We start from the raw sequence: 23,710 nt of genomic DNA on the forward strand, positions 1-23,710 counted from the left end.
TGCTTCTCCCTCTGCCTGTGTCTTTGCCTCTCTCTCTCTCTCTGTGTCTCGTGAATAAACAATCTTTTTTAAAAAGATATTTGGGGAAAAGGATATTTGGCACAGTGATTATTACTTTATTCGTTCACAGATTACTTAGCCTCTTGCCTAAGAAAAAATATTTTGAGCTTTTTTGGCGGGGTAGTGATGGTGAGGTGGTGTTTTATTACTGTTGTCATTAATAATGTGAAATTTATCTTCAGAAAACTTAACCATAAGTGAACCTGCCTTTCTAGAAATTGATAACACTTTAGTTTTCTGCCTGGATTCTTGACAGATATTTATCTTGCTGGTTTAAAAACAATTTGAAAATAATGGAAGTCACAGTGAGCTCTGGTAAGTTGTTAACAAATAAGTAAATGTTGCTTTGGACTTGTGATGGTTTTAAAATTTATCCACAGCTTCTATATGTAGAATATATTCCTTTCTAAGTGGAGAAGCTTAATTCCCCTTCCTTTGAGCATGGGCTGAATTTAATGATTCTCTCCAACAAATAAAATATGGAAGAGATCAATGAGGAGGGCACTTCATGGGATGAGTATTGGGTTTTATACTATATGTTACCAAATTGAACTTAAATTTAAAAAAATGTAAAAAAAAAATATGGAAGAGATGGTGTGTCACTTCTGAGGGAAGGTAATGGAAGGCATTGCTTCCACTTTGTCCAGGATCGCTCACTCTGGGAAGGCCAGCTGCCATAGCATGAGGGCATTCAAGCAGCACTGTAGAGAGGACATAGAGGTGAGGGAGCCATATTGGAAGTAGATCCTCCAATCTAATTCAGGTGACCGTAGTCCTGGCAGACACCCTGACGCAGCCTCGTGAGAGACCCTGTACCAGGACCACCCAGCTAAGCCACTCGCAAATTTCCAAAACACAAAAACTGAGATAATAAATGTTTGTTTAAGCTACTGTCTTGGGAGTAATTTCTTAATTTAGCAATAGGTTCTGAGAAAAGTTGGGTGCCTAGGGTATGCCAGGTTGTTACTTTAAGTATAGAACATTGTCTGCTTATTTCAAACTATGTAAAGTGTAAGCTACCAATATTACATTTGTTCTCAGGGAAAATTGGACCTGCGATGTTCTACCCTTGAAGTTTGAGTTCATGGTATCACTAAATAGAAGTAAACTACCAAGGTACATTTAGCAGGCCTCAAATTTCATTTCCAAGGAATACGATGATCAGTTGCCTGGAAGCCCAATTGGGGCTGTTCTAAAATGAAACCAGAGAATTTGAGAAGATTCTGGCCATGAGGATTCAGTGAGTTAAGCAGTCCATGTGGCCTCCTGACTCCCTTCCCTTCTGCCTTAACTACTGAGTTGCTGACAGCTTGTTACCAATCTGGATTGTTGACATTATACACTTGATTGCTAGGCTGTCAGATGAGCATGTTGCTGTGGAAGTCATTAAAGGCTTTTTATAAAGTTAGAATTGATCCTGTCTTGCTAGCCTTTGCTAAAACCAGGCAAAGGTAATCTACCTGCACTTTCAAAGTGGCCAGTGTAGTCCGGACATTCTCCAGAGTCCTTGTGCAAGAATCTCATGCATGTGCTCAGCATGCCATTGCTAGTTCTGTCTGCAGGGACTGGGAGTCAGGCGATCTGGGTTTAGTCCTGGCCCTGCTGGTACCTAACACTTGGGCAAACTCCCATCTCTCTAACCTCAGGGTTTTCATTTACGAAATTACAGGTTTGGTACTCCGTGAATCTCAAAGGAGGCCTCAGACATATCTTCCAAGTTCCTGAGGGGCTTTTTCAAACAAAACATTTCCACCTTCCTCTTCTTGGTTGGAAACCATGGCCATAGGGAGCTTTTATCACTGAGGGGACTGTGGAGCACCCTTTCATGTCATGGTGGGAAGATGGCAGGGAGCCATTGGGCAAGATAGCAGAAGCATTCAGCCCAGTGCTAGGAGCTGGGTCCCAAGGCAAGTAGACAAGATTGCCCTCCCATCTTCACAATCGCTCCCTCCCTCGACCTCTTTCTTTTCTTTCTCCCTCCCTCCTTGTTTCTTCCTTTTCTTTTTTGAAATCCTTTACAATATTGATTTGTTTTATACATTTTTTTGGTAAGTTTTTATTTAAATTCCAGTTAATACAACAGCGTAATATTAGTTTCAGGTGTACAGTACAGTGACTGTACTGACATATGACACCCAGTGCTCATCACAACAAATGCACTCTTTAATCCCCATCACCCATTTCCCCCAGGCCCCTACCCATCTCCCCTCTGATGACCATCAGATTGTTCTCTATAGTTAGGAGTCTGTTTTTGGTTTGCCTTGCTTTTCCCTCACCCCTTTGATATTTCTCAGACTCTGTTGATGTTTGGAGACTTCTTTTCCCTTTAAAGCTATCCTGGATTTCATTTGAGGATAAGGTGGGCACAATGTTATTTGCCTTAGGTCTCTGAGTCTTAGAAGTGGTCCAGATGCATCCCCACCAAGGTGGGCTCCAGACCCTTAGGTATTTAGCATGGATAACCTCCTGCATTTTCCATGGAACATGCCATTTTTTCACAGTCACCAACCACTTAGCATTTAGGAAGTGTTTCCTGAATCTTGCAGAAAGTTCCCAGTTATTTGTCCAGGTGACAAGATTCTGGTTACAAGTCAGATTAGAAGATGAAGGAAGAGCTCTGGCTTCAAGTGACAGCCCTCTGGAAGACCAAGTAAAGGAATGGATATGAAGTACATTGTGATCTCTAAATCAGAATGTCTGCGTCATTTCTTGAGAAGCCAACCAAACTTCAACAAAGGCAGCTTTGTTTAGCCTGTACCAAAGTATCAGGTTGGTGAAGCCCTTTTTCTGAAATTCAGTGCTACATTCTTGCCGGGCAGTGTACCAAGCCTTTGTGTGCATTCTCAATTAATTCATCCTCTCAGCTCCTTGTAAAGTAGATACTAGTACTTATTGCCCCTATTTTTCAGAGGAGGAAACAGTCTCAGGTCATGACATCTCCAAAGTCATACACATGGTGGAGCCAATATATGACTTCAGTCTCGTAGGTGACAAATTCAGTGCGATTAACAATTCTATTATGTTGCCTTCTCTGGGAAGTCAAAGTCTTCCAAGAGCTATCATTCTTTCCCTCCCCCTAACCCACCACAATCACTGTACACTCCAACTAGCAAATTGGAACCAGGCAGGCAATTCCATCCATTGTCTCCAACCCATGCTCAGCCCTGTGCTTGAATCTATTCCTGTAGAGCTGCCTGCCCTCTGACCTCTTATGGGTTCCTTCCACTCTAAGCTCAGCCATTCTTTAAATCCAGCTCTGGGCGCCTGGGTGGTTCAGTCAATTAAGTGTCTGCCTTCAGCTCAGGTCATAATCCTGGATTCCTAGGATTGAGCCCCAAATGGGCTCCCTGCTCAGCAGGAAGTCTGCTTCTCCCTCTGTCCCCCACCTTGCTCCTGCTCTCTCTCTCTCGCTCTCTCTCTCAAATAAATGAATAAAATCTTAAAAAAAAAAAAAAAAATCCAGCTCAAGTTCATCTTGCTTTCTTGTCCCAGAGTATCATGAACTTCTGTTAGTTCTCTCCTTTAGCACTTTAGTATTTTATTTCTCATCCATGAGTTCTGCCTCTTTAAATATTCAGTTCTTTGAGGTATTGGCATTGCTGTAACCAGGGTTTCATATACCTCAGGGAACTCCCAGATGGAGTCACTGCTGAGCAGACAATGGGATTCTGTGAGCACACCAAACAGCAGGAGACTGGAAAGACCTGCAGTTGCATATCCAGCTGCAGATCCCAAGGATCAGCCACTTGATTGGACTTCAAGGCTAGACTCTTCTTATTCTGGTGGGATCTGGGTACCAAGCAAAGCAGATATGGATAACAGGACAGGAACACAGTTGCTGGGGGACTGGGAAATAGAGAAAAGAGAGTAAGACCAGAACTATGACTTAAGGTCAAAGCAGGGCCTGCAGCAGTGCTGACCAGGCATTTTGCTAGAAGAGTAGGTCTTAAGTCCAACCAAGATACCCAGCTGTCATTAGATACCAAGGTGGCCAAGTACAGTGATTCCAGACTTCCAGAATTACTAACCTAATAGCCCTTTTATCAAGAAGTGCTTTGCAAGACCTTGAACCTGTTTGAGGAAACATTAGCCTAGATGATGCTTGGCATTGTATAGGTTTGTTAAATTGAATAGCCATAGGAAAACCTACATTCAATTGTCAGAATCTACTCACCTGAAAAATTGTTTACGAACTTTCTCCAGACCAGTGCAGTGTTTAAGAGCATGGACTCTGACCTGGTTATCCTGAATGTGTGGCCTTGGACAAGTTACTTGACCCAGTTTCCTCTTCTGTAAAAGAGGGAAGATGATATGCTACTCTCTGGGGAAGGTAGCTGTGAAGATCAAATGAGTTAATATATTCGGTTAGAACAGTGCTTGGCACATAATAAGCATGATATGTTAGCTATTATTATTCTAGACAGAATGAATTTTAGAGATGCTTTCAAGAATAAATTATTGACTTCTATTGTGATGCTAGCTTACTATTTATCATACAAAAAATTCCCTCTTGCTCATGCAAGAAGATTAATAAACATACTGCTTAAAGTCACTATCCCTTTTTTTTTTTAAGATTTTATTTATTTATTCATGAGAGACACAGAGAGAGAGAGGCAGAGACACAGAGGGAGAAGCAGGCTCCATGCAGGGACCCCGATGTGGGACTCGATCCCGGGACTCCAGGATCATGCCTTGGGCCAAAGACAGGTGCCAAACTGCTGAGCCATCCAGGGATCCCCACACTATCCCTTTTTTTTTTTTTTTTTTTCACACTATCCCTTTTTTAAAAAGAATAAATCACCTAACCTCAGACAGCTGTTTAGCTTCTATGGCAAAATTCAAATCTCAGTTAAGTGAGATTTGTTCTAATGCTCTGTGAGGTGAGAATTTAATGTTTCTTTTCTAGAGGCACTTTACTTAGACATTATTTTCTGATTAATGAAATACAAGTTAGGATGACAATTCACACAAGCACACGATACCAAAAACTGTTTCTCTATCAAAACATAGGTACTGACACTGGATGAAATTAATTGGGTGTCAAAAAAATAAAACTGAGGCGCCTGGGTGGCTCAGTGTTGGGCATCTGCCTTTGGCTCAGGTCATGATCCCGGGTTCCTGGGACTGAGTCCCCTCATCAGGCTCCCCATGGGGAGCCTGCTTCTCTCTCTGCCTGTATCTCTGCTGCTCTTTCTTTGTGTCTCTCATGAATAAATAGAATTTTAAAAAAATAAAAACTAAGAAACCTCACAGCCTAAGAAATAATTCTATTCTTGCCACACATGAAAAAGATTTTAAAGCATTTTTCTATTATAGACTTTGTTTTCTTGTCTGAGAGGCTAGATTAGAGTTATACAACTTTTGAATTTTAATACATCAGAGAAATCTTTGTTTTGCAGTTGAGGAACACCAAGGGATGGATTTACCTGAGGTTGTTCACTGGTTGTGGAGAGTCGGGTCTGGAAGGCAGGTGCTCCAGAGTCTTGTCTAGGGACTTGTGGCAGGCTTGATGTCCTTCATGCAGCCCCAGCAGAGCTGAGGCTCAGCTGTCACACATCCCCTACGCTGGAGGTAGAGTCGTGAAGTGTGCCAAGTGAAGCTGCCTTGCACAGCCCTCCATTTAAGGGCTTTCTGTATTGAGTTCTCTGCAAAACTTGGAGTCACCCCTTATGTGAGCAAATTTCTGCATTGCAGATTACAGTTGACTGAATGTTGAGAACTGAAAAGTACTGCTGCCTAGCTCCTACCCCTAAAGATTCTGGTTTAATTTGACTTGGTTTTGTTTGTTTGTTTTTTTTAAAGCTGTATAACCTGCTCTGGAGCAAAGCATTCCTGCCAAGAGAAAACTATGTGAATCACAGACAGATAAATAATGGATAAAATCCATTTTAACCTCCTTTTTCTGATGTTGGGAATTTTGAAGGACTTCTGCTGCCATATTGGTTATAAGAACACCTGAGTCTTTGCATGCTTCGTGATGAGCTTGTGTTGGAGAGAGAGAGGATGTGTCAGACTGGGTTGGGGTGTGAAGAAAAGTGGGTATGGGCAAGTTTCGTCAATCAGTACTTACTGAGCATCTACTATATACGAGGCACTGGATACCCAGAGATGAGAAGCACCTAATCGTCACCCTCAGAGAGCTCACCCCTGCACTGACTGGAGACCACAGTGAAGCTCACATTGTGTATTTTTTTGCAACCATAAGTACTTGATCGAGACACTTATACGAAGGCACTATACAAAATAGTGCATGGAGGTCCTCAGATAAATAGGGCAGGGACCCTGCTTTCATTTTAGTGGTGAGGGGTAATGCAGATGCTCCACTATAGTTGGCAAGAGACTACAAGAAATGCCAGAAAAGAGGTCTGACCAAAGCACCCTGGGAACTCAGAGAGAGGATATGCAGTCTATATGGGGTGGGGGTGGGAATGGGGATGCTATCAGGGAAGACATGGTTAATTTTTTCATCTATTCCACTAATTCATTGGGCACCTCCTAGGTCCCAGACATTGTGCCAGGTGCTGGGGTATAATGATAGAGCTGCAGTCATTAAGGGGCTTCAGTCAAGTGGGGAAGAACAACAAGAAACATACAGGATTTTCCTCCATTCTAAGTGCTGTTTTTTTGTGAGTTGTATCCTCATTTTAGAGATGTTACATTTTGGAAAAGTATGTATTTTAGAATTAATAAAATAAGGTAGTAATGGATGACCCAGAGTGCTTTCTATGATGCAGACAGAATAAGTGATCACACATACTAAGTTCTTGTCTCAAGGTTTACTTCAGGGGAACCCAAACCTAATAATAGGGAGTTTGACCTTCACCCTGAAGGCAGTGTAGAGTCATTGAAAAGTTTTAATTGAGGGAGTGATAATTTCTTTTTGAAAAAGATCAGTCTGGATATAGTGTGAGGAAAGCAGAGGGGAGACAGAACACTTAGGTCCAGAGAACTAATAGTCCAGAGAGGTGGAGGCCCCCCCCAGTGGATGGACAGTGGGTGATGAGGGTAGGTGTGGACTGAAATGTAAAGATGAGAGATCTAAGAGGTGGTAATCAATAGGAATCCATGACTGATTGATCAGTTTAGAGGCTGGGGAGAGGATAGAGAATTGTGGATGAAATGGTCCCGGAAGAATGTACCCAGTGAGAAGTAAAGACCTCACAGGCAGGGATCTTCCTTTCCCATTTGAGCTGGCCATTAAAAGATGACAAAGACTTTTTAGAGAACATTTTTCCTAATTATCCCCACCATCATTATAAATGTTGTGAGGGTTTGTTGTGGACATTTTGGGAAATAATAATTCTCAAAACTCTGAAATTCTATCAATTACATTAAAATCTCATTGTATATCTCTCCAGTATTTTACTAACTACCTACCTAGACAACAAAAATCAAATATAACATTTGGCATCCTGCCCTTTTCACATTTTATACTGTGGACACTTTCCTGTCATTCTTTAAAAATACAACTTTTGGGCAGCCCCGGTGGCTCAGCGGTTTAGTGCCACCTTCAGCCCAGGGTGGGATCCTGGAGACCTGGGATCGAGTCCCATGTTGGGCTCCCTGCATGCAGCCTGCTTCGCCCTCTGTCTGTGTCTCTGCCTCTTTCTATGTCTCTCATGAATAAATAAAATCTTTAAAAAAAATAACTTTTTGGGGTGCCTGGGTGGCTTAGTCAGTGAAGCATCTGCCTTCAGTTCAGGTCATGGTCCCAGGGTCCTGGGATTGAGCCCTGCATTGAGCTCCCTACTCAGAGGGGAGCTTGCTTCTCCTCAACTCCCTACTTGTGCTCTCTCTCGCTACCTCTGTCTCTCTCTTTCAAATAAAAATAAAATCTTAAAAATAAGTAAATAAAACTTCTAATGGCCATGTAATATTTCACTACGGGAGTGTATCGTCCATTAGTAAAAGATTTTTGTTTTGTAGAGATATCTTTTCCAATTTTTTTCTCATGATAGACAACCATAAGATGAATAGCATAAATTACTAGGAGTGGAATTACTAGAAAAATTTAGTTTAAACATTAAGGACCTTGACTCTGACATATTCCCTCCAGACATTTTCCCACATTTCTCTCATTTTGTATGTGGGCTTTCTTAATCCAGAACTTTATTTTAATTTCTATTCATATCTGTCCAGATTTCCTTTGTGATACTTTAATTGCTTTGGTGCCTAAAAATTATTTCTTCATGCTGGGATGTTAAACATTTATCTTGATTAATTTTTTGTAGGCTATTTCTTAATGCTTCTGCACAAAATGGTTTAGTCTGTTATTTATTTTAGTTAGAGTAGTCTTGACTAGGCAGCAGTTACAAATAACCTCTGAAGTACCAGTGGCTTGCACTGCAAAAATTAATTTCTCATTCAGGACAAGTCTGTAGGATGGGGAAAAGGGCCTCTATGTAGTGCCTCGGAGACCCATGTTCCCTCTATCTTGTGCTACGACTATCTCATCCCATGGTTTCTAAGGTATTATTGGCAGGAAAAGGAGGGATTGAAGAAGCATGCCAGCTTCTGATTGCCTCAGCCTAGAAGTGACAAATATTATATCCACTCACAGTTCATTGGCCAGAACTAGTCACATGGGCCCAGCATAGCCTCCAGGGCATCTGGGAGATTTCGGAGAGCATGTGGAAAATTTACTGATGAGCATCAATTGTCTATGCTGGAGGGAGTGAGGGAATAACCTAATTTTTTTTCCCTTGTCAATTATCCCATCATCCCTTTCCTTTGAATTTAGAGATATTTATAAGATAAAGTAGAATTGAAAGAATAAAATAACATTCCTATTCCACAAACCCTACCTTAAGAACTTAAGCTTTCATCGTATTTGTGTCCGTTTATGTTTTATAATTTATTTTTTATACACTTTGCCCTTTTAAAGTGAACAATTCAGGGCTCCAGGGTGACTCAGTTGGTTAGGTGTCTGCCTTCATCTCAGGTCATGATCCTGGGGTCCTGGGATCGAGTCCTGGGATGAGTCCCTGCTCAGTGGGGAACGTGCTTCTCCCTATCCCTCAGCCTGCCACTCCCTCCTACTTGTGCTTGCTCTCTCTCTCAGCCAAGTAAATAAAATCTTTTTTAAAAAGTGAACAATTTAGTGGTTTTTAGTACTTTCACACAGCTGTGCAACCATGATCAATATCTTTTTTTTTTTTACCATGATCAATATCTAATGTTGGAACATTTTTGTCACTTCCAAAAGAAGCACTGCATCCATTACTAGTTGCTCTTCTGTATATACTAAGAGGCAGAATTGCTATGTCACATAGTAACCATGTTCAACTCTTTGAGAAACTGCCAGACTGTTTTTCACACAGTGTATTCTGAGGCTGCTGGGTGGAGGGTCCCATACATATCTGTTAGGTCTATTGGGTTAATACTGCTGTTCTAGTCTTGTAGTTTCTTGTGATTTTCTGCTTCATTATTCTATCCACTACTGAAAGTGGGTATTGAACAAGTATTATTGTTGAATTTTCTGTTTATTCCTTCAATTTTATCAGTTTTTGCTTCATGTACTTTGGGTTCCTGTTATTAGATACATATGTTTATGATTGTTATGTTTTTTCTGATAAATTGGACCTTTTTCATGATAAAATGTGTTTGTCTCTAAAAACAACTCTTGTCTTCAAGTTTACTTTGATGTTAGGATAGCAACTCTTGCTCTCCTTTGGTTACTGTTTGCATGGTATATCTTCCTCCAACCTTTAACTTTAAACCCATTTCTGTCTTTGAACCTAATGTGTGTTTCCTGTAGACAACATATAGTTGGATCATACATTTAGGAAGTCCATTCTGCCAATCCCCCCACGGAGATAATCACAGTTAACATCCATTTTCATGTGTGCTCTTGTAGAATTTTCTAATATATTACATATATAAATACACACTTCCCAGTTTTTATAAAATGGGGCCAAACTGCATAAACTATTTTGAAATATGCTTTTTTCTCCCACATCACAACAGAACGTGATATTTCCATGTCATACATATTCATATATGGCATTTAAAATCATTCTTTTTTAAAATTTTTTTAAATTTAAATATTCAAAATCATTCTATGTTGTCTTGACTATTCACTTTACCAGTCCATTATATTTAGGTGATTTTCATCTCTTTGTCATTATTAGTAACACAATAGAAATAGCATCCCCAAAATTAATTTTATGCATATTTATAGTTATTATTTAGTATAAATGTCAAGAGGTGAAATTGATATAATTCGACGAACCACCCACTGCAACTGAAACATACCGGAGTACCTACTTCCACACTTTGGTTGTTTTCATGAGATCATTTTTAAATAATGCAAAAACAATGTCCAGCCTGAACTGGGAGGAGTTTTTGCTATGATGGTCAGTACCTGGTTGTTCAATGATTCAGCCTCTTCTTTTCTTAGTCAAATTAATGGTTTTAATTTAATGGCATCCTTTATGGACTAAAATAGTGAAAAGGCCAATAAAGAGAGAAGCCAGAAACAGAACCAGAAGGTTGTCACCTTTGAGAAACTTTTAGAAGACCATATGTTAATAGCTTTTCCAGGAGACGCTAATCCTGAGCTAATTAAGAGCTATACACTTAAGTATAGGCAAACCTTGGTTTTTGCTCCTTTCATTTTTGGAGGACACTAGTTCCCTAGCAACTACTGAAATTCTCCACACCTTGTTTATTTCCTCTGAGACCTGACCTACCATATCAGGAAGACGGACTGGTCACAGGCTGCTCTTTCCTCGAGCTAAGGAGTCTCTAGGTCAGAAGAAGGAGACCTTCCTTCGGCAGAGCCTAGAGGAGCTATGTGCAGGTACCACATCAAAAAATAGCTTTCTACCCTAGATTGTAAAAGCAAACAAACTCACAGATGCGTTCTTCTAATAGTATTGTATGTTTATTATATTTAAACCTTTGCATATCTAGAGTTCATTTTCACATAAAGTGTGAGGTAGAGACTTGACACAGGCTATTTTATAATATATACAATTCTAAATAACTTATCATTTCTGCATTGATTTGAATTGACACTTTAACTTAAGTATTTGAGTCATTTGTGGATGCTCTTTTCTGTTCTAGCTTACTCAAATGGCTCCATTATCATAACTTTATATTTTATTGGCAAGTATTATTCTCTCTCATTCTCTCTCCTTTTATATAACTGTCCTTTCTATTCATCTATGTTTATTTTTCCTTCTAAACCCTGGAAATAACTTATGTAGTTTAAAAAACATTCTACTTGTATTTATATATTTAAGGATTATTTAGGGAAAATGAACCTCTCTGTATTTTGACATCTTCCTATTGAAATCTTATAGATGATTGTTTAATTATTGCATCAGTTCAGATTCCTATTTTCTAATTTCAGCCTTTTCTTTGGCATTAATTAAGATAACATGTCATCTTAAAATTTGAAGAACCTTACGAAAGAGCTAGGAATTCTCACCTGTTTGTTCATTAATAAATTCATTCATTTACTCATTTAAAAAGTATTTGAGAATAATCATGTGTGGGCACAGTGCTAGGTGCTCAAGATACATGGTGAACAAATCAAATATGGTCCTGGTCCCTGTTCCCATAAAGTATACAATCTAGTGGGAATTTAAATAGATGCTGATATTATTCCTAATTTGGTTATTGTCTCTGTTTTCTGGTATTTTAAATATGATCTTTCCTTAGATTCTTTCTTGGTTTGAGTTCCCCCAAAACACCCCGAGACAAATATTTGAGGCCAAGTAGTTTATTTGGAAAGGGAGTGGGAAAATGAGACAATGGAAAATGGGAGGGAGGAAAGTCAATAAAAAATGTGCTAGTAAGTAGGTTACTACACTGGATTATTGGGGTTCAATCCTGCTGGACACCTTCTGAGGGACTCTAACTACTCCAAATCAGCCCACTGAGGGGCAAGGAAATTGGGGCATTCTTGTTCTTCTCTCTTTGAGGGTTGTTCCTGGGAGCTGTAGCCCCCTGGTGCTTCTGGCGTGTTCCAGTGCTGTATGTCTGGCCAAGAATTCTCCTGGAGCCAGGGACCGACGTTCCTCAGAGGAATGCAGGTGTGGATGTAGGAAGCCATAGGCAGCAGGGATTGCCCATGGAAGATGCAGGTGACCTGAGAACTGGGCTCAGGGGACTTGGATGAGGCACTGGTGGTATCTACTGCTGACACTGTTCATATGGAAAAGGGATGAATCTTTGGAAAGTAAATTTACATGGAGTGGGGAAGGGGAGGTGGAGAATGGAAGAGAAAATCAGACAGTGTGGAAAGTCAGTATAACTCAGAGGAAAATCAAGAGTATTGGTCAATAGTATTGATTAATCACAATCAAGATTTCACATTCCATTTTGAGTTGTCAGTGAATTACACAGCAAGATTAATGATAGCCTTTTGGGTCTTTGTATGTTGGCAAGGTCTTCTCTGTGATACTTTTGAAACATGACTAAAACAAGCATTTTTCTAAAGAAGCTTATGTAAATTTTAACTTTAGTTCACTTTAATATTTTTAGTGAGAAAAATGAAAAATACTACATGTCACATTAAAAGCTATATTTGACAATATGATAATAATATGATGGGGGGATGGATAGAATGGAAGAAAGAGCACTGGCTTTGGGGTTGAATCCTAAATCCTAAATCTTTCCACTAACTGACAGTGTGACCTTGGGCAAATTGCAGATCTGTTCTCTGAGCCAGGATATTCTCTTCTGGAAGATGTGACAATTACTTCTTCAACAGATTATTTTAGTTTGAATAATTTTGAATTTTCCCAGACGAAGACTCTGAGAAGAGAAGCTTCTGGAGCACAGGAGTTTGGGGAAATATAAACACTTCAGGTACATTGTGCCTCTGGAAATGCATATTCAGCACATGACCATTTTCCTCAAGTTAGCTCTAGTGGAATCACTATTTTTAGTTTTACATTTTCCTGTTAATAACAAACTATTGTTACAATGGCACATTTATTGTTGCTACAGGTTTGTACCTTTTTTTATGAAAAGGATACATTTTGGAGGAGGTGAATAGTTTTTCATATTAATCACATACAAGCAAAGTACTCATGGGGAAAGAGTTCATTCTGGCAGAGTAAGGAATGAAGGGAAGACAGAAGTGTGGTGGAAAAACCTGTCATTCCATGTGGAGCAACTTTTAATCTGAAATCCAAGATTCATGTCTCCACTCCTTGTGCATTTTCTTTTCGTAATGATTACTTTTATTAAAAAAAATTCTGATACCTCAGGCATTTTTTTGTGGCTGTGGTATAGAGTTGGCAAGGACTATTTTTACAAACCCATTACAAACAGAAGAAGGCTTTCCTAATCTGCCACAGGTAGTCGGTCCATCTTATTAGCTCTGAAGCTGCACACATGCACACCACTGAGTTTTGTGACTTTGGAATCATAGACTCATCTCACCTTTGCACTTTCCTGAGAAAGAAACTAGCAAAGCCTGTGTGGATTAGTGAAAATGGGGGCCGCAGCAGGAGTTCCCGGCACAGTTAGGGTAGGAGCGGTTTGTTTGCTGGTTCCCAGCTCAAAGCACACTTCTCAGTAATGAAATCATCAGAGAGGGATTTCTGGGTGATACAACAGGACTCTCAGTGCCTAGATTTGTGCTGAGGCCATAGGCTGAGAATTAACCAAAGAAGCCAGTTTTCTAAACTGAGGAGCTGGGTATCTTCGACAGATTTGCAAAGCTGTGGACAGTGGGGACTGGGGTATTTAAGGCCTGAAGGAGGGTGGTGGAGGCAACATTTTCTTGCAAGGAGTTTGCTGATGGCTTTGTGTTTCCCAAGGGAGAAGAAAAGAGGGACCTCTGCCATCAAATGTAACCAAAAGGGAGGGGTTCAAAGGAAACTACTTGGAGAACTTGATCTGCAGCCCCTGAGTGTGGGGGATATAGGGAACTGGAGTGTGACACGTGCCCAGTAGGGAGAGGACATGGCTATCTGCCTGAGGGGAGAGAGAGAGTGAGACCGACAGAGTAAGAGGACCATTCCCTTCCTCTTCACTCAGGGACCCCAGGCTGAAGCAGGCAGGTCACAACCTACTTGTTGTATTCGGTTCTTTCAACATACTACTTACTTTTGTCAGTCTATCTACTCTGCTTGCACCTGTGTTTCCTTTTGCTAGAGACACTTGTTCATGAGCTAGTATCAAATACCACAATTCCACTTTTAAGTATCCTCTGCTAATGGGCTGTCCCCAGAGCTGGCTGCTCTTCCACCAAAATCAGGGGCAGGAATGTGTGTTCCTCAGGGACCAGATAAAGGACACAGGATAAGAGCCAGCCTAGAGCTACCTGGAGAGAAAATACTGCATTAGTTTACTTGAACTACTATAAAAATATCACCACAAGATTCATGGCTCAAAATGACAGGTATTTATTTCTTCACAGTTCTGGAGGCCAGAAGTCTGAAATCAGGGTGTTGGCCAGACCATATTCCCTCCATATGCTCCAGGGGAGAATCCATCCCTTGCCTCTTCCAGCTTCTGGTGACTGGTGGCTTTCCTTGGCTTGTGGCCACATCACTCCAACCTCTGTTGTCACATTGCCTCCTCTTCTGTCTCTGTCAAACCTCCCTTGGCTTCTGTCTTCTAAGGATACTTGTGATTGGATTTTTAGGTCTTCCCAGGTAATCAAGGATAATCTTCCCATCTCAATAATTCATAATGTAATCACTTCTGTAGAATTTTGTTTTGTTTTGTTTTGTTTTGACATAGGTGACATTTTTAGGTTCCAGAGATTAGGACATGGAAAACCTGGGGGGAGGGTCATTATTCAACCTAACACAGCTAGGGAGTCCCAACAGAGAGTCTGTTGGATGGACTGATGGATGAGCAGAGCTTTGAGGCTCAGGAGGCCTCATTAATGAAGCAGATGCTTTTCCTGGTCAGCTCTGATTTCAGCTGAAGCTATAGAGGGTCTTTTCCTGCAACCTTAGACTCCTGTTAGCTGTGCCCAATGTTAAGAGAAGGCACAAGTCTTTGTTCTATGTTGGAGAGTTCCCCAAAGCCTCAAGAAATAGCCTGGAGGGGATGAGGGGTCGTTATTGCAGCCTGGAGCAATCCCCAGATGATGGAGGAGGTAACTGATGGGCAAGTGCCCCCGCCTCTCATCTTTCAGGCAAACAATTCCAGGAATATCTTGCAAATTTTTCAGATCTTGGCAAAACCCCTATTGCCCACAGTAGTGACCTCAATAATGCACCTTTTTTAAATGGCTTTTCATCCTTTTTCATGCCCTCACTCTGAATCTTAGGATCACCTTCCAAATGAACTATCTAGATACAAATCCTTGTCTCAGGCTTTGCTTTCAGGAGACCCCAAACAAAAAAGTTTCTCAGCAGGGGAATCCCTGAGAAAGCCACAAAAGTGCTCCATGGGAGCTGACATGGTGAACTTCCATGTTCAGCAAGCACTTTCTGCAGGATTACAGAAGTGCAAGTTTATTATAAACTATCCTACTTCTTAAGCCACACCTCTTGCCATCCCAATCCCAGAGGAGTGCCAGAGGCAGGTAGGTGGAGATGGGGAGGAAACAGCCAAAACTGACCATTTCCATTACTCCCTCCTCACTCAGGGGCTCCAGGTTGAAGCAGGCAGGCCACAGCCTACTTACTGTATTCAGTTCTTTTAATATACTCCTTACATTTGCCAATCCATTTACTTGATGGCACCTACATTTCTTTTTGAGACAGAACAGATTCACCAGTTAGTATCAAAATACTATGATTCTGCTTTCAAGTATCCTCTGCTAACACTATTCTAAAGAAATAATCAGATCATTGCAGGGGGCATATCTATAAAATGGAAGAAGAATCCCACCTCATAGACAGGCCTGTCTTCCAAGATAAACAGCTCAGTGTCTGGGTCTCTGTAAAGATCTCTGGGGGTTCTGAGCTGCTGGGTAAAAAGTCCCATGACTCTGTCCATCATGTTGAAGAGAGCATGACATAGAGGTACTCTGGTCACCCCTCGCAGCTAAGTCCAACCTGCCAGTCACCTTGCCAAGGTGCCAGGTGTAAAACTGTCTTGGGTTCTCTAGAATAGCCTGTCCTCCAGCTGAACCCCAACAAGCAGACTCTCTCAATGTCATGTGGAAGGAGGAATCACACAGCCATACCCTGCCTAGAATGCCTGATCATTTTAAACCTTGAGGTTTAGGTAGTTAAGCAGCAAGAAATAACTAGAACAGTAATATGGAGGAAAGAAAGTATTTTGGAGCTGGATCTGGACTCAAATTCTAGCTTCATTATTTATTATTATGTGACCACATTATTATGTGATCTTAGCAAGTTACATAGCTTCTCCTAGACTTGTTTCCCCTTGTAGGAGACATAGGTAGTTATATCCACCTCTAGTCTCATCATGAAGATGGAATGAGAAACAGAAGAATCTGGCATATAGTAGGGCATTCCACAGAGTTCCTTGTCCCTCTTCTCAGCCTTCCCTCACCCTCTTCTCTGTGCTTCCTGGGAGTCCCAGAGAAGGGATGCAGCAAGCAGTACCATCTGCCTCTGCTTCCCTCCGGACTTTATCTTCTTCTCTCTTTTTCTCAGCCACTCATGGCTACAGCTATTAAAACCCACCATTTATGATGTTGGGCAAAAGCACAGAATTCCAAAAGCGTGCTCCTTGTAAAGTGACTATGGACCCTGACTCTAGCAAACAAAATTGTTTACTTGACTTAAAAAAAATGTATTGACTTGAAAGCCTTCTCTGCTTTAATAAAGAACCAGCAAAGGAAATGTACAGGAAAAAGGGAGTTACAAAGAAAACTGGATTAAAAAAAAAAAAAAAGCTTCTTTGTAGTTTACTGGCTATCAGTTTTTGTTTAAAGCTATCAGAAGCAGAAAGTATAGAGGCTCTGTGTGCCCATGGAGGAGGTGGGGTTGTCATAACAGAAGGTAGAAGAGGCTGCTAGCCAGGAGGCTCCTTCTCCCTTGGCCAGTCGTCATTCAGCTGCACAAGTACAGCAGGTGTGCGCCCGTGTCCCGGGTGCCTCTGAGGCAGCTCCAGAGAGGAGGCCCAGAAATGGACACTTGGGTGATTCAAACATCCTAAGCTGCTCATGCTCTCAAAACCTTTGCCACATTTACTTGGCACAATTGGCTGAACTGGGAAATTTATGAGCTTACCCTACCCTTGCTTCTGTATTTGACAGCTCTCTACTCTACACACCAAGCCACAAAGATTTGCCCTTTCTTTCTTGCCTGCAGCTATTTCCACAGGCTTTACCTCTGAGAAGCTCACTCTTCATTCAGACTTTGAGCCAAGACTCCCCTGCTTGCCTTACACACTCCTCTCTTCACCCTTATCCTTGTCTCTGACATGCTTACACTGTAGAAACCTATGGGATATAATTCACCGCTGGCCTATTAGGACCAGGACCTGAAGTTTGGATGCCCGCTCCTTCTTTGCATGTTTGTAAGTAGAAGTTCCTTCAGAAGTTCCTACAGTAGAGTTCCTGTGAACTCTCTATTCACAATAGCCAAACTGTGGAGAGAGCCCAAATGTCCATTGACTAATGAATGGATAAAGAAAGATGTGGTACACACACACACACACACACACACACACACACACACACACACTGGAATATATATTATTCAGCCATCAAAAAGAACAAAATCTTGTCATTTGCAATGATATGGATGGAACTAGACTGTATTATGCTAACTGAAATGTCAGTCAGAGAAAGACAATACCATATGATCTCACTCCCATGAGGAATTTAAGAAACAAAATAGATGACAATATGGGAAGAGGGGAAAAAAGAGAGAGGAAGAAACAAACCATAAGAGACTCTTAACTATAGAGAACAAACCAAGGGTTTGCTGGAGGGAAGTGGGCAGGGGATCAGCTAGATGAATGATGGGTATGAAGGAGGGCACTTGTTATAATGAGCACTGGGTGTCGTATGTAAGTGATGAACCACTGAATTCTACTCCTGAGATCAATATTGCACTCCATGTTAACTAAGTAGAATTTAAATAAAAATTTGAAAAGAAAAAAAAATTGGAACTCTCCAGTAAGTGTGGGATTCAGTACAGGAAATTCTTGATGCTTGGACCTCAGAAAGACCTGGGTTAGTTCATGGTCAAATAAATGACTATGGCTGGTATTTGTATGTACAATATTTATAAAGCATTTTTGATATTAGGTTTATGTTAAACCTCATAATTTTCCAGTGAGGTAGGAATTAATCCCATTTTATGGAGGAAAAACTGAGTTTAGAGAAATTATGCTCAAAGTCATACAGAGAGCTTACTAAGGGACAGAGCTGGATCTCAAATCCAGGTTGTTTGGTTCTAAATTAAGTGCTCTCTCACCATTTAATTCTACTCTCTGATTATGACTGACATTATTAATTAACTCTTTTCCTGTCCCTGGGTTGGATTTTCAAGTAGGCAAGCTGATCTTTTCCTACCAAAACACACAGGATTTTGGCTGGAGAACTAACTGCAGGTGACTGAAGTCACACAAGTCGTTATCAACTCAGCTGTCCCCATATTCCAGTCAATTTTCCATGAGATTTTATTTTTCAAAAATATTTATTTATTTGAGAGAGAGAAAGGGAGAGAGAGAGAGCCAACATGAGCAGATGGAGAGAAGAGGACTCCCACTGAGCTGGGGCTCTATCCCAGGACCCCAGGATCATGACCTGAGTTGAAGGCAGACACCTAACCAACTGAGCCACCCAGGCACCCCTTCCCTGAGATTTTAGAGAGAATTAGAACTTACTATTTGTGGAGTTCATTCTAGAACACTAGGCCCTGTGACAGTCCCTTTACATATGTTATCTCATTAATCCTTGTACCAGCTGAGATCTTCCCACTTTGCAGATCAGGAGACTGAGGCTCAGATATGTCAAATAGATAAAGAGTTGTGGAGCTGAGATTTAAGCCTGGCCCTTGACAGGAGTCCTGGGCCTCCTGCTCTCTCCTCGGCCACCCTGCCCCCAGGCCCAGGTCCGTGCTCTCCCTGCCACAGGAGACAGGGAGGTAGACTCTAGCTCTGTTCTCTCCCTCTGTGGATACTCCAGAGGGGATTCCCCAGGGGGAACAAGGTTCCAGTGAGGAATGGCAGGGAGGACTACAATGTTGGACAGACCCAGATGGCATTGTTCACTGCTAAGGGAGCTCTGATAGAAGGTCCCCAGGTGATGAGTGTGTCAGTCCCCCAGCACAGCATACCACAAGGAACTTTTGCTCATTTCAGCTACAGTGTGGTTCATAGGATCATTCCTGCAAGCTGAAGGATCTATTTGTAAATTTGTATCTTTATCAGATTCGGAGGGATCTGTGTTCCTGTCCTCCCAAAACTCCCCCTCGTCCTTACTTCTGTATGTATGTAGGAGGCAAGGAACCCATTTGTCCTCTTGAGAGGGGAGAGGCTGTCATAAAAACATGAAGATGAGTGGCCTTTGTCCCTAACTAGGGACTAGATCACCAAGACAACAAGTCTACAAGGAAACCTCTGGTGACTAGTCTCTAGTACCTCACTCCCCCAGAAGTAGTCACCCCAACTAAGCAGGACGTCTGAAATGGTGTCTGAAGACAGGTCTCGAGTTTTGTCTATTTTCCATCGCAGGCCTGTGTGGGAAATCTACAGCAGACTCTTGAGGTTGACGAGGAAATTCTTTATTTAGTGAGGATAACATGAAGTGAACTGTTCCCGTGAGCAGGTTTTCCTATGGTCTGGATCCTACCCATAGCGGTTTCTAAGCAAGAAGATCAGCACAACAATGATTAGGCCAATCACAAATAAATCCCAGTATGGTCCAAGAGTGTTGTCCAATTTCATCCATTTCCATCTCATTGTAAACTGCTGGGAGAGACATTCTATCAAAAAAAAAAAAAAAAAAAAAAAACCAAGCCTCCCCACTGTATCCAGAGACATCATCTCCTTCCATCCCACCATCCAAAAGTTGCTCATTGTTGTTTTCAGAGATTTGGGATCTATGTGAGAAAAACTTACATTAAAAAACAGGATATCTCGGAGCAAATGCACAGTTTCCAGTTTCATGAGGGCAAAAAAAACAGGTATGTGAGCATCTGGGCTTGTCTGAGCAGCCATATCATATAATCTCCTGGCCAAATGAATGTCCTAGAAATAGAAGAACAGCCCTACTCATTAGATGCAGATTCTTTAGGGGTAAATAAATGAAAGCCATCACTTGAAATATCATTATTTATCCTTGGTAAGCTCCCTCTAAGATATTCATGCCCCAGTCCTTGGAACCTGTAGATTATGTTCTGTTACATGGTAAAGGGGACTTTGAAAATGTCATTAAGGTTACAGACCTTAAAATAAATTATCCTGGATTACCTGGGCAGACTCCATATAAACATAGGAGCCCTGAAATAGTTTTCTCAGGGCTGAGGGAAGAAGAGAAATTCAGATATTGCAGGAGAAGTTCAAGCTTCTAGCTTGGGAAGGCCTCAACTCACTATTGCTGGAGGAACCACATGGAAAGAATGGGAAGGAATGTGGGCAGACAGCAAGAAATGGGACCCTCAGTCCTACAAGCACAGGAAAGTGAATATGTCCAACAATTTGAGTGAACCTGGAAGTAATTCTTCCCCAAAACTTTCAGGAAAGAATACAGATTGATTTTAGCCTGTGAAGACTAAAGGCTAAAAACTGGTCAAGCTCACCCAGACTTTTGACACACAGAAACTGTGAGATAATAAATGTGAGTTGTTTTAAGCCATTAAATTTGTGAGGACTTGTTACAGGAGCCATAGAAAACTACCCAAAAAGCTTTCTTGGATACCACTAGATCAGACCTTGGATTTGATTCCAGTTAAAGAAGCAGGAGAACACTAGATGGGAACAGTACAGTTCCCCAAACAGATAACAATACAGATACTGACAAGCATTTAAAATTACTAGTTTTTGGGATCCCTGGGTGGCGCAGCGGTTTGGCGCCTGCCTTTGGCCCAGGGCGCGATCCTGGAGACCCGGGATCGAATCCCACGTCGGGCTCCCGGTGCATGGAGCCTGCTTCTCCCTCTGCCTGTGTCTCTGCCTCTCTCTCTCTCTGTGACTATCATAAAAAAAAAAAAAAAAATTCCTAGTTTTCTTCACAGTACTTATCATACCTGAAGTTACAGAATTTGTTTGTTCAATTGTGGGAATAAATTCATTTATTTATTTAATAAATTCATTCAGGTTCAACAGGTTGTCCTCAAAGACCTGGACAACGTGTTAACGCCTCAATTCCCAGTGCTTAGTGAAGTGTGGAGTACATAGCTGGTCTCCAGTAATACAGAAAGAGTGAATAAACTGTTTAGTTCTCAGGCTGGAATTTGCTTCCTCAGATGGCATACTATATTTCTAGGGATCTTTTCACTCCTCACTAAATTATGCCACGGCAGACAAAATTGTTTTCTTTAATTTTCACCTACTTATGGCTTGTTTTTATTTGTTTGCTTTATTTTTGCTTGCTTTTCCAGACAGGAATGAAAAGGCTAAGCAGAGCTGCTTTTAAAGGTTGAAGTGCCTTTGGCCGGTCCCAGAATTGTACTTTGCTGGGAGCACCCTTGATCATTTCCCAAAGGATAAGAGGAGATTTTTCACAAACTGTGGTTATCCTGTATCTCTTCGTCTTTCTTCTCCATCTCCCAAACCTTCATGACATGGAGTGCAATAGTTGTGAGTCCCTGTGGCCCCTGCTACACCCATGTTTGGGTGCTATTCTCTCTCAGCTGCGCCCTGCTTATCATTTCTTGAATTTTTTCCAAAGCTTTGTCGTTTAATAAATTGATTTGTTGGAGAAAAAGGAATGTTCTTGCTTAAGAACTTAAAACACAAGAAACTGTTTAGAACAAATCTTCCTGGCAACAGAGAACATGTATGCTGTAAAAACTCTAATTTGTGTCTCTAATTCCAACAAATTCAGTGGGTGTTCATTTGAAAGCACCCTGCAGATTATAACGGCTGTGTCACCCCCACACATGAAAGGCATACTGACTTTAATAGGGCGTTTGGGGAACAGCAGCCTTTGTCAGTATCTCAGGCATTCATTCTTATTTGAAACAGGCTATAGTTATTAATTTATTTCTTGAGGCACAAGCATCACAATTCAGTTGCTTAGTTTATAATAAAAACTAGCAAGAAGTACCATTAAAATGGGATGAGCTCACTTCTTGCCCCCGGGCCTCACAATTCTCAGTGGGGATGGGGCAGGCCATGGAAGTTGTTCTTGAAAATTCCCAGAGAAATTCCTGAACCCACTGACTAATTAGGGCAACCCATATAACAGAAATTTTATTAGTAGGCTCTAGAAAAGACTCCTTGTTCTTTGATCCTTATAGGAAAAAAATCCAAGTCATTCAGACAAAAAATTTCCTTTCAAAAGTGCTTTGATGATGACCAGGGTTCATTAAAGAAGTCCATTGCACACCCAATCACTTACATTTAACTTTCTTGTGGTACATTTGAGCTTATGCTTTAAAGTCACCTGATTGAGGAGATTAGGTAAATGATCTAAGGACTCTTCTTAAATGATGTGTTTCCAACTAAAATATCAGGTGTGCCAAAGTACTGCCCAATGTTCACATGTTAAAAATAGCTTCTTTATAACTCAAAAATACAGAATTCTCCAGTAATTCTCTGGTTTATGAAAATTGTTCAATTACACGATGTGTGAGTTTTCCAGCCCTGCATCTTTGGGTGTCATCAAAAACTTTTTATATGGGGACAGAGATCATTTTTGGATAATCTTGTTTTCTTACTATCAATATACTATATTCTAATTGTAGAAAATCTTGAAGACATAGAGCTGAACAAATATTAAAAGCCCACCTACAATTTCACTGTACAAACATAAGTACTGATAATATTTTATGCACAACCGTTCAGCATTTTTATATATATCATATGCACACATACTTTTAATTTAGGAATTTTTCTCTTTAGGTAATATTTTGTCTTTTGCTTTCTTAACCTAACAATATTTCAAAGAAAATACCATGTCCTAAGATATTCTTTTAGTCTATGCTATTTTTAATAGTTGCATAATATTTCATAATAATGACTAATATTTACTAAATACTTCCACTGTATGCCAGTCACCACTGCCATTTATTTAAACCTCATGACAATTATATAGATATGTTGATGTTATCTCTACTGTAAAGATGAAGAAACTGAAGCATGGAAAGGTTATGTCACTTATCTAAATTCATGGGATGTATGAGTAGCAGAGCTGAGATTCAAATACAGATAGTGTCTGTCATTTATCACTAGGCCATAGAATACATAATGCAACAGTATATACTACCACATGATGGTTTATAGAACATGCTTTCTATTTTGGAGCAGTTTGTTTATTTGTAGGTTTTTTCTGTAATAAATAATGCTATCCACATACAATTTTTTTGTTTTGTACATTTCTGATCATTTTATTAGGTGATAAGGCATTTATTTCAAGAGAAGTTATGGCCACTTCTAAGAGGTATGTGTTCTGACCTGTCCTATTTCTGAGAAGGCCATTTTAAATATCTAACTTGGATTTGTCCTTTCCAGAAAATAATTCTATTCTGATGTTTAAAGCTTCAGTTCTAACACCCCATAAGTGGTCAAACCAGACAAGTGAGAAATGGAAATGCTTCATGCCATAATTACTTTCATTTGTGACAGATCTATTTATAATTTA

General features: G+C 40.7%; 2 protein-coding genes and 1 long non-coding RNA gene across 4 annotated transcripts in view; 2 read left to right on the forward strand and 1 right to left on the reverse strand.

Moving 5' to 3' along the window:
* The window catches only part of NDUFAF5 (NADH:ubiquinone oxidoreductase complex assembly factor 5), a 129,073-nt gene that overhangs the window by 40,258 nt on the left and 65,105 nt on the right, over positions 1-23,710 (forward strand). Inside the window, exon 9 of the transcript XR_011996981.1 lies at positions 21,507-21,705. The gene's annotated coding sequence lies outside the window, so the exon portion shown is untranslated. The remainder of the gene's footprint in view (positions 1-21,506; positions 21,706-23,710) is intronic.
* Positions 452-9,658, forward strand: LOC140595402 (uncharacterized). The gene is made up of 2 exons (XR_011996982.1): positions 452-2,829; positions 5,863-9,658. It is a non-coding gene; the product is annotated as an uncharacterized lncRNA (long non-coding RNA).
* SEL1L2 (SEL1L2 adaptor subunit of SYVN1 ubiquitin ligase) overlaps positions 19,667-23,710 on the reverse strand; it is a 62,280-nt gene continuing 58,236 nt past the window's right edge. For both annotated transcript variants that reach the window (XM_026002396.2, XM_072736412.1), the window contains 2 exons: positions 20,026-20,154; positions 19,667-19,872 (listed from right to left, as the gene is read on the reverse strand). In XM_026002396.2, the coding sequence (XP_025858181.2) occupies positions 19,753-19,872; positions 20,026-20,154 (249 nt within the window). In that variant the 3' untranslated portion in view covers positions 19,667-19,752. The remainder of the gene's footprint in view (positions 19,873-20,025; positions 20,155-23,710) is intronic.

Source organism: Vulpes vulpes, chromosome 14 (assembly GCF_048418805.1).
Source record: "Vulpes vulpes isolate BD-2025 chromosome 14, VulVul3, whole genome shotgun sequence".
NCBI lineage: Eukaryota > Metazoa > Chordata > Mammalia > Carnivora > Canidae > Vulpes > Vulpes vulpes.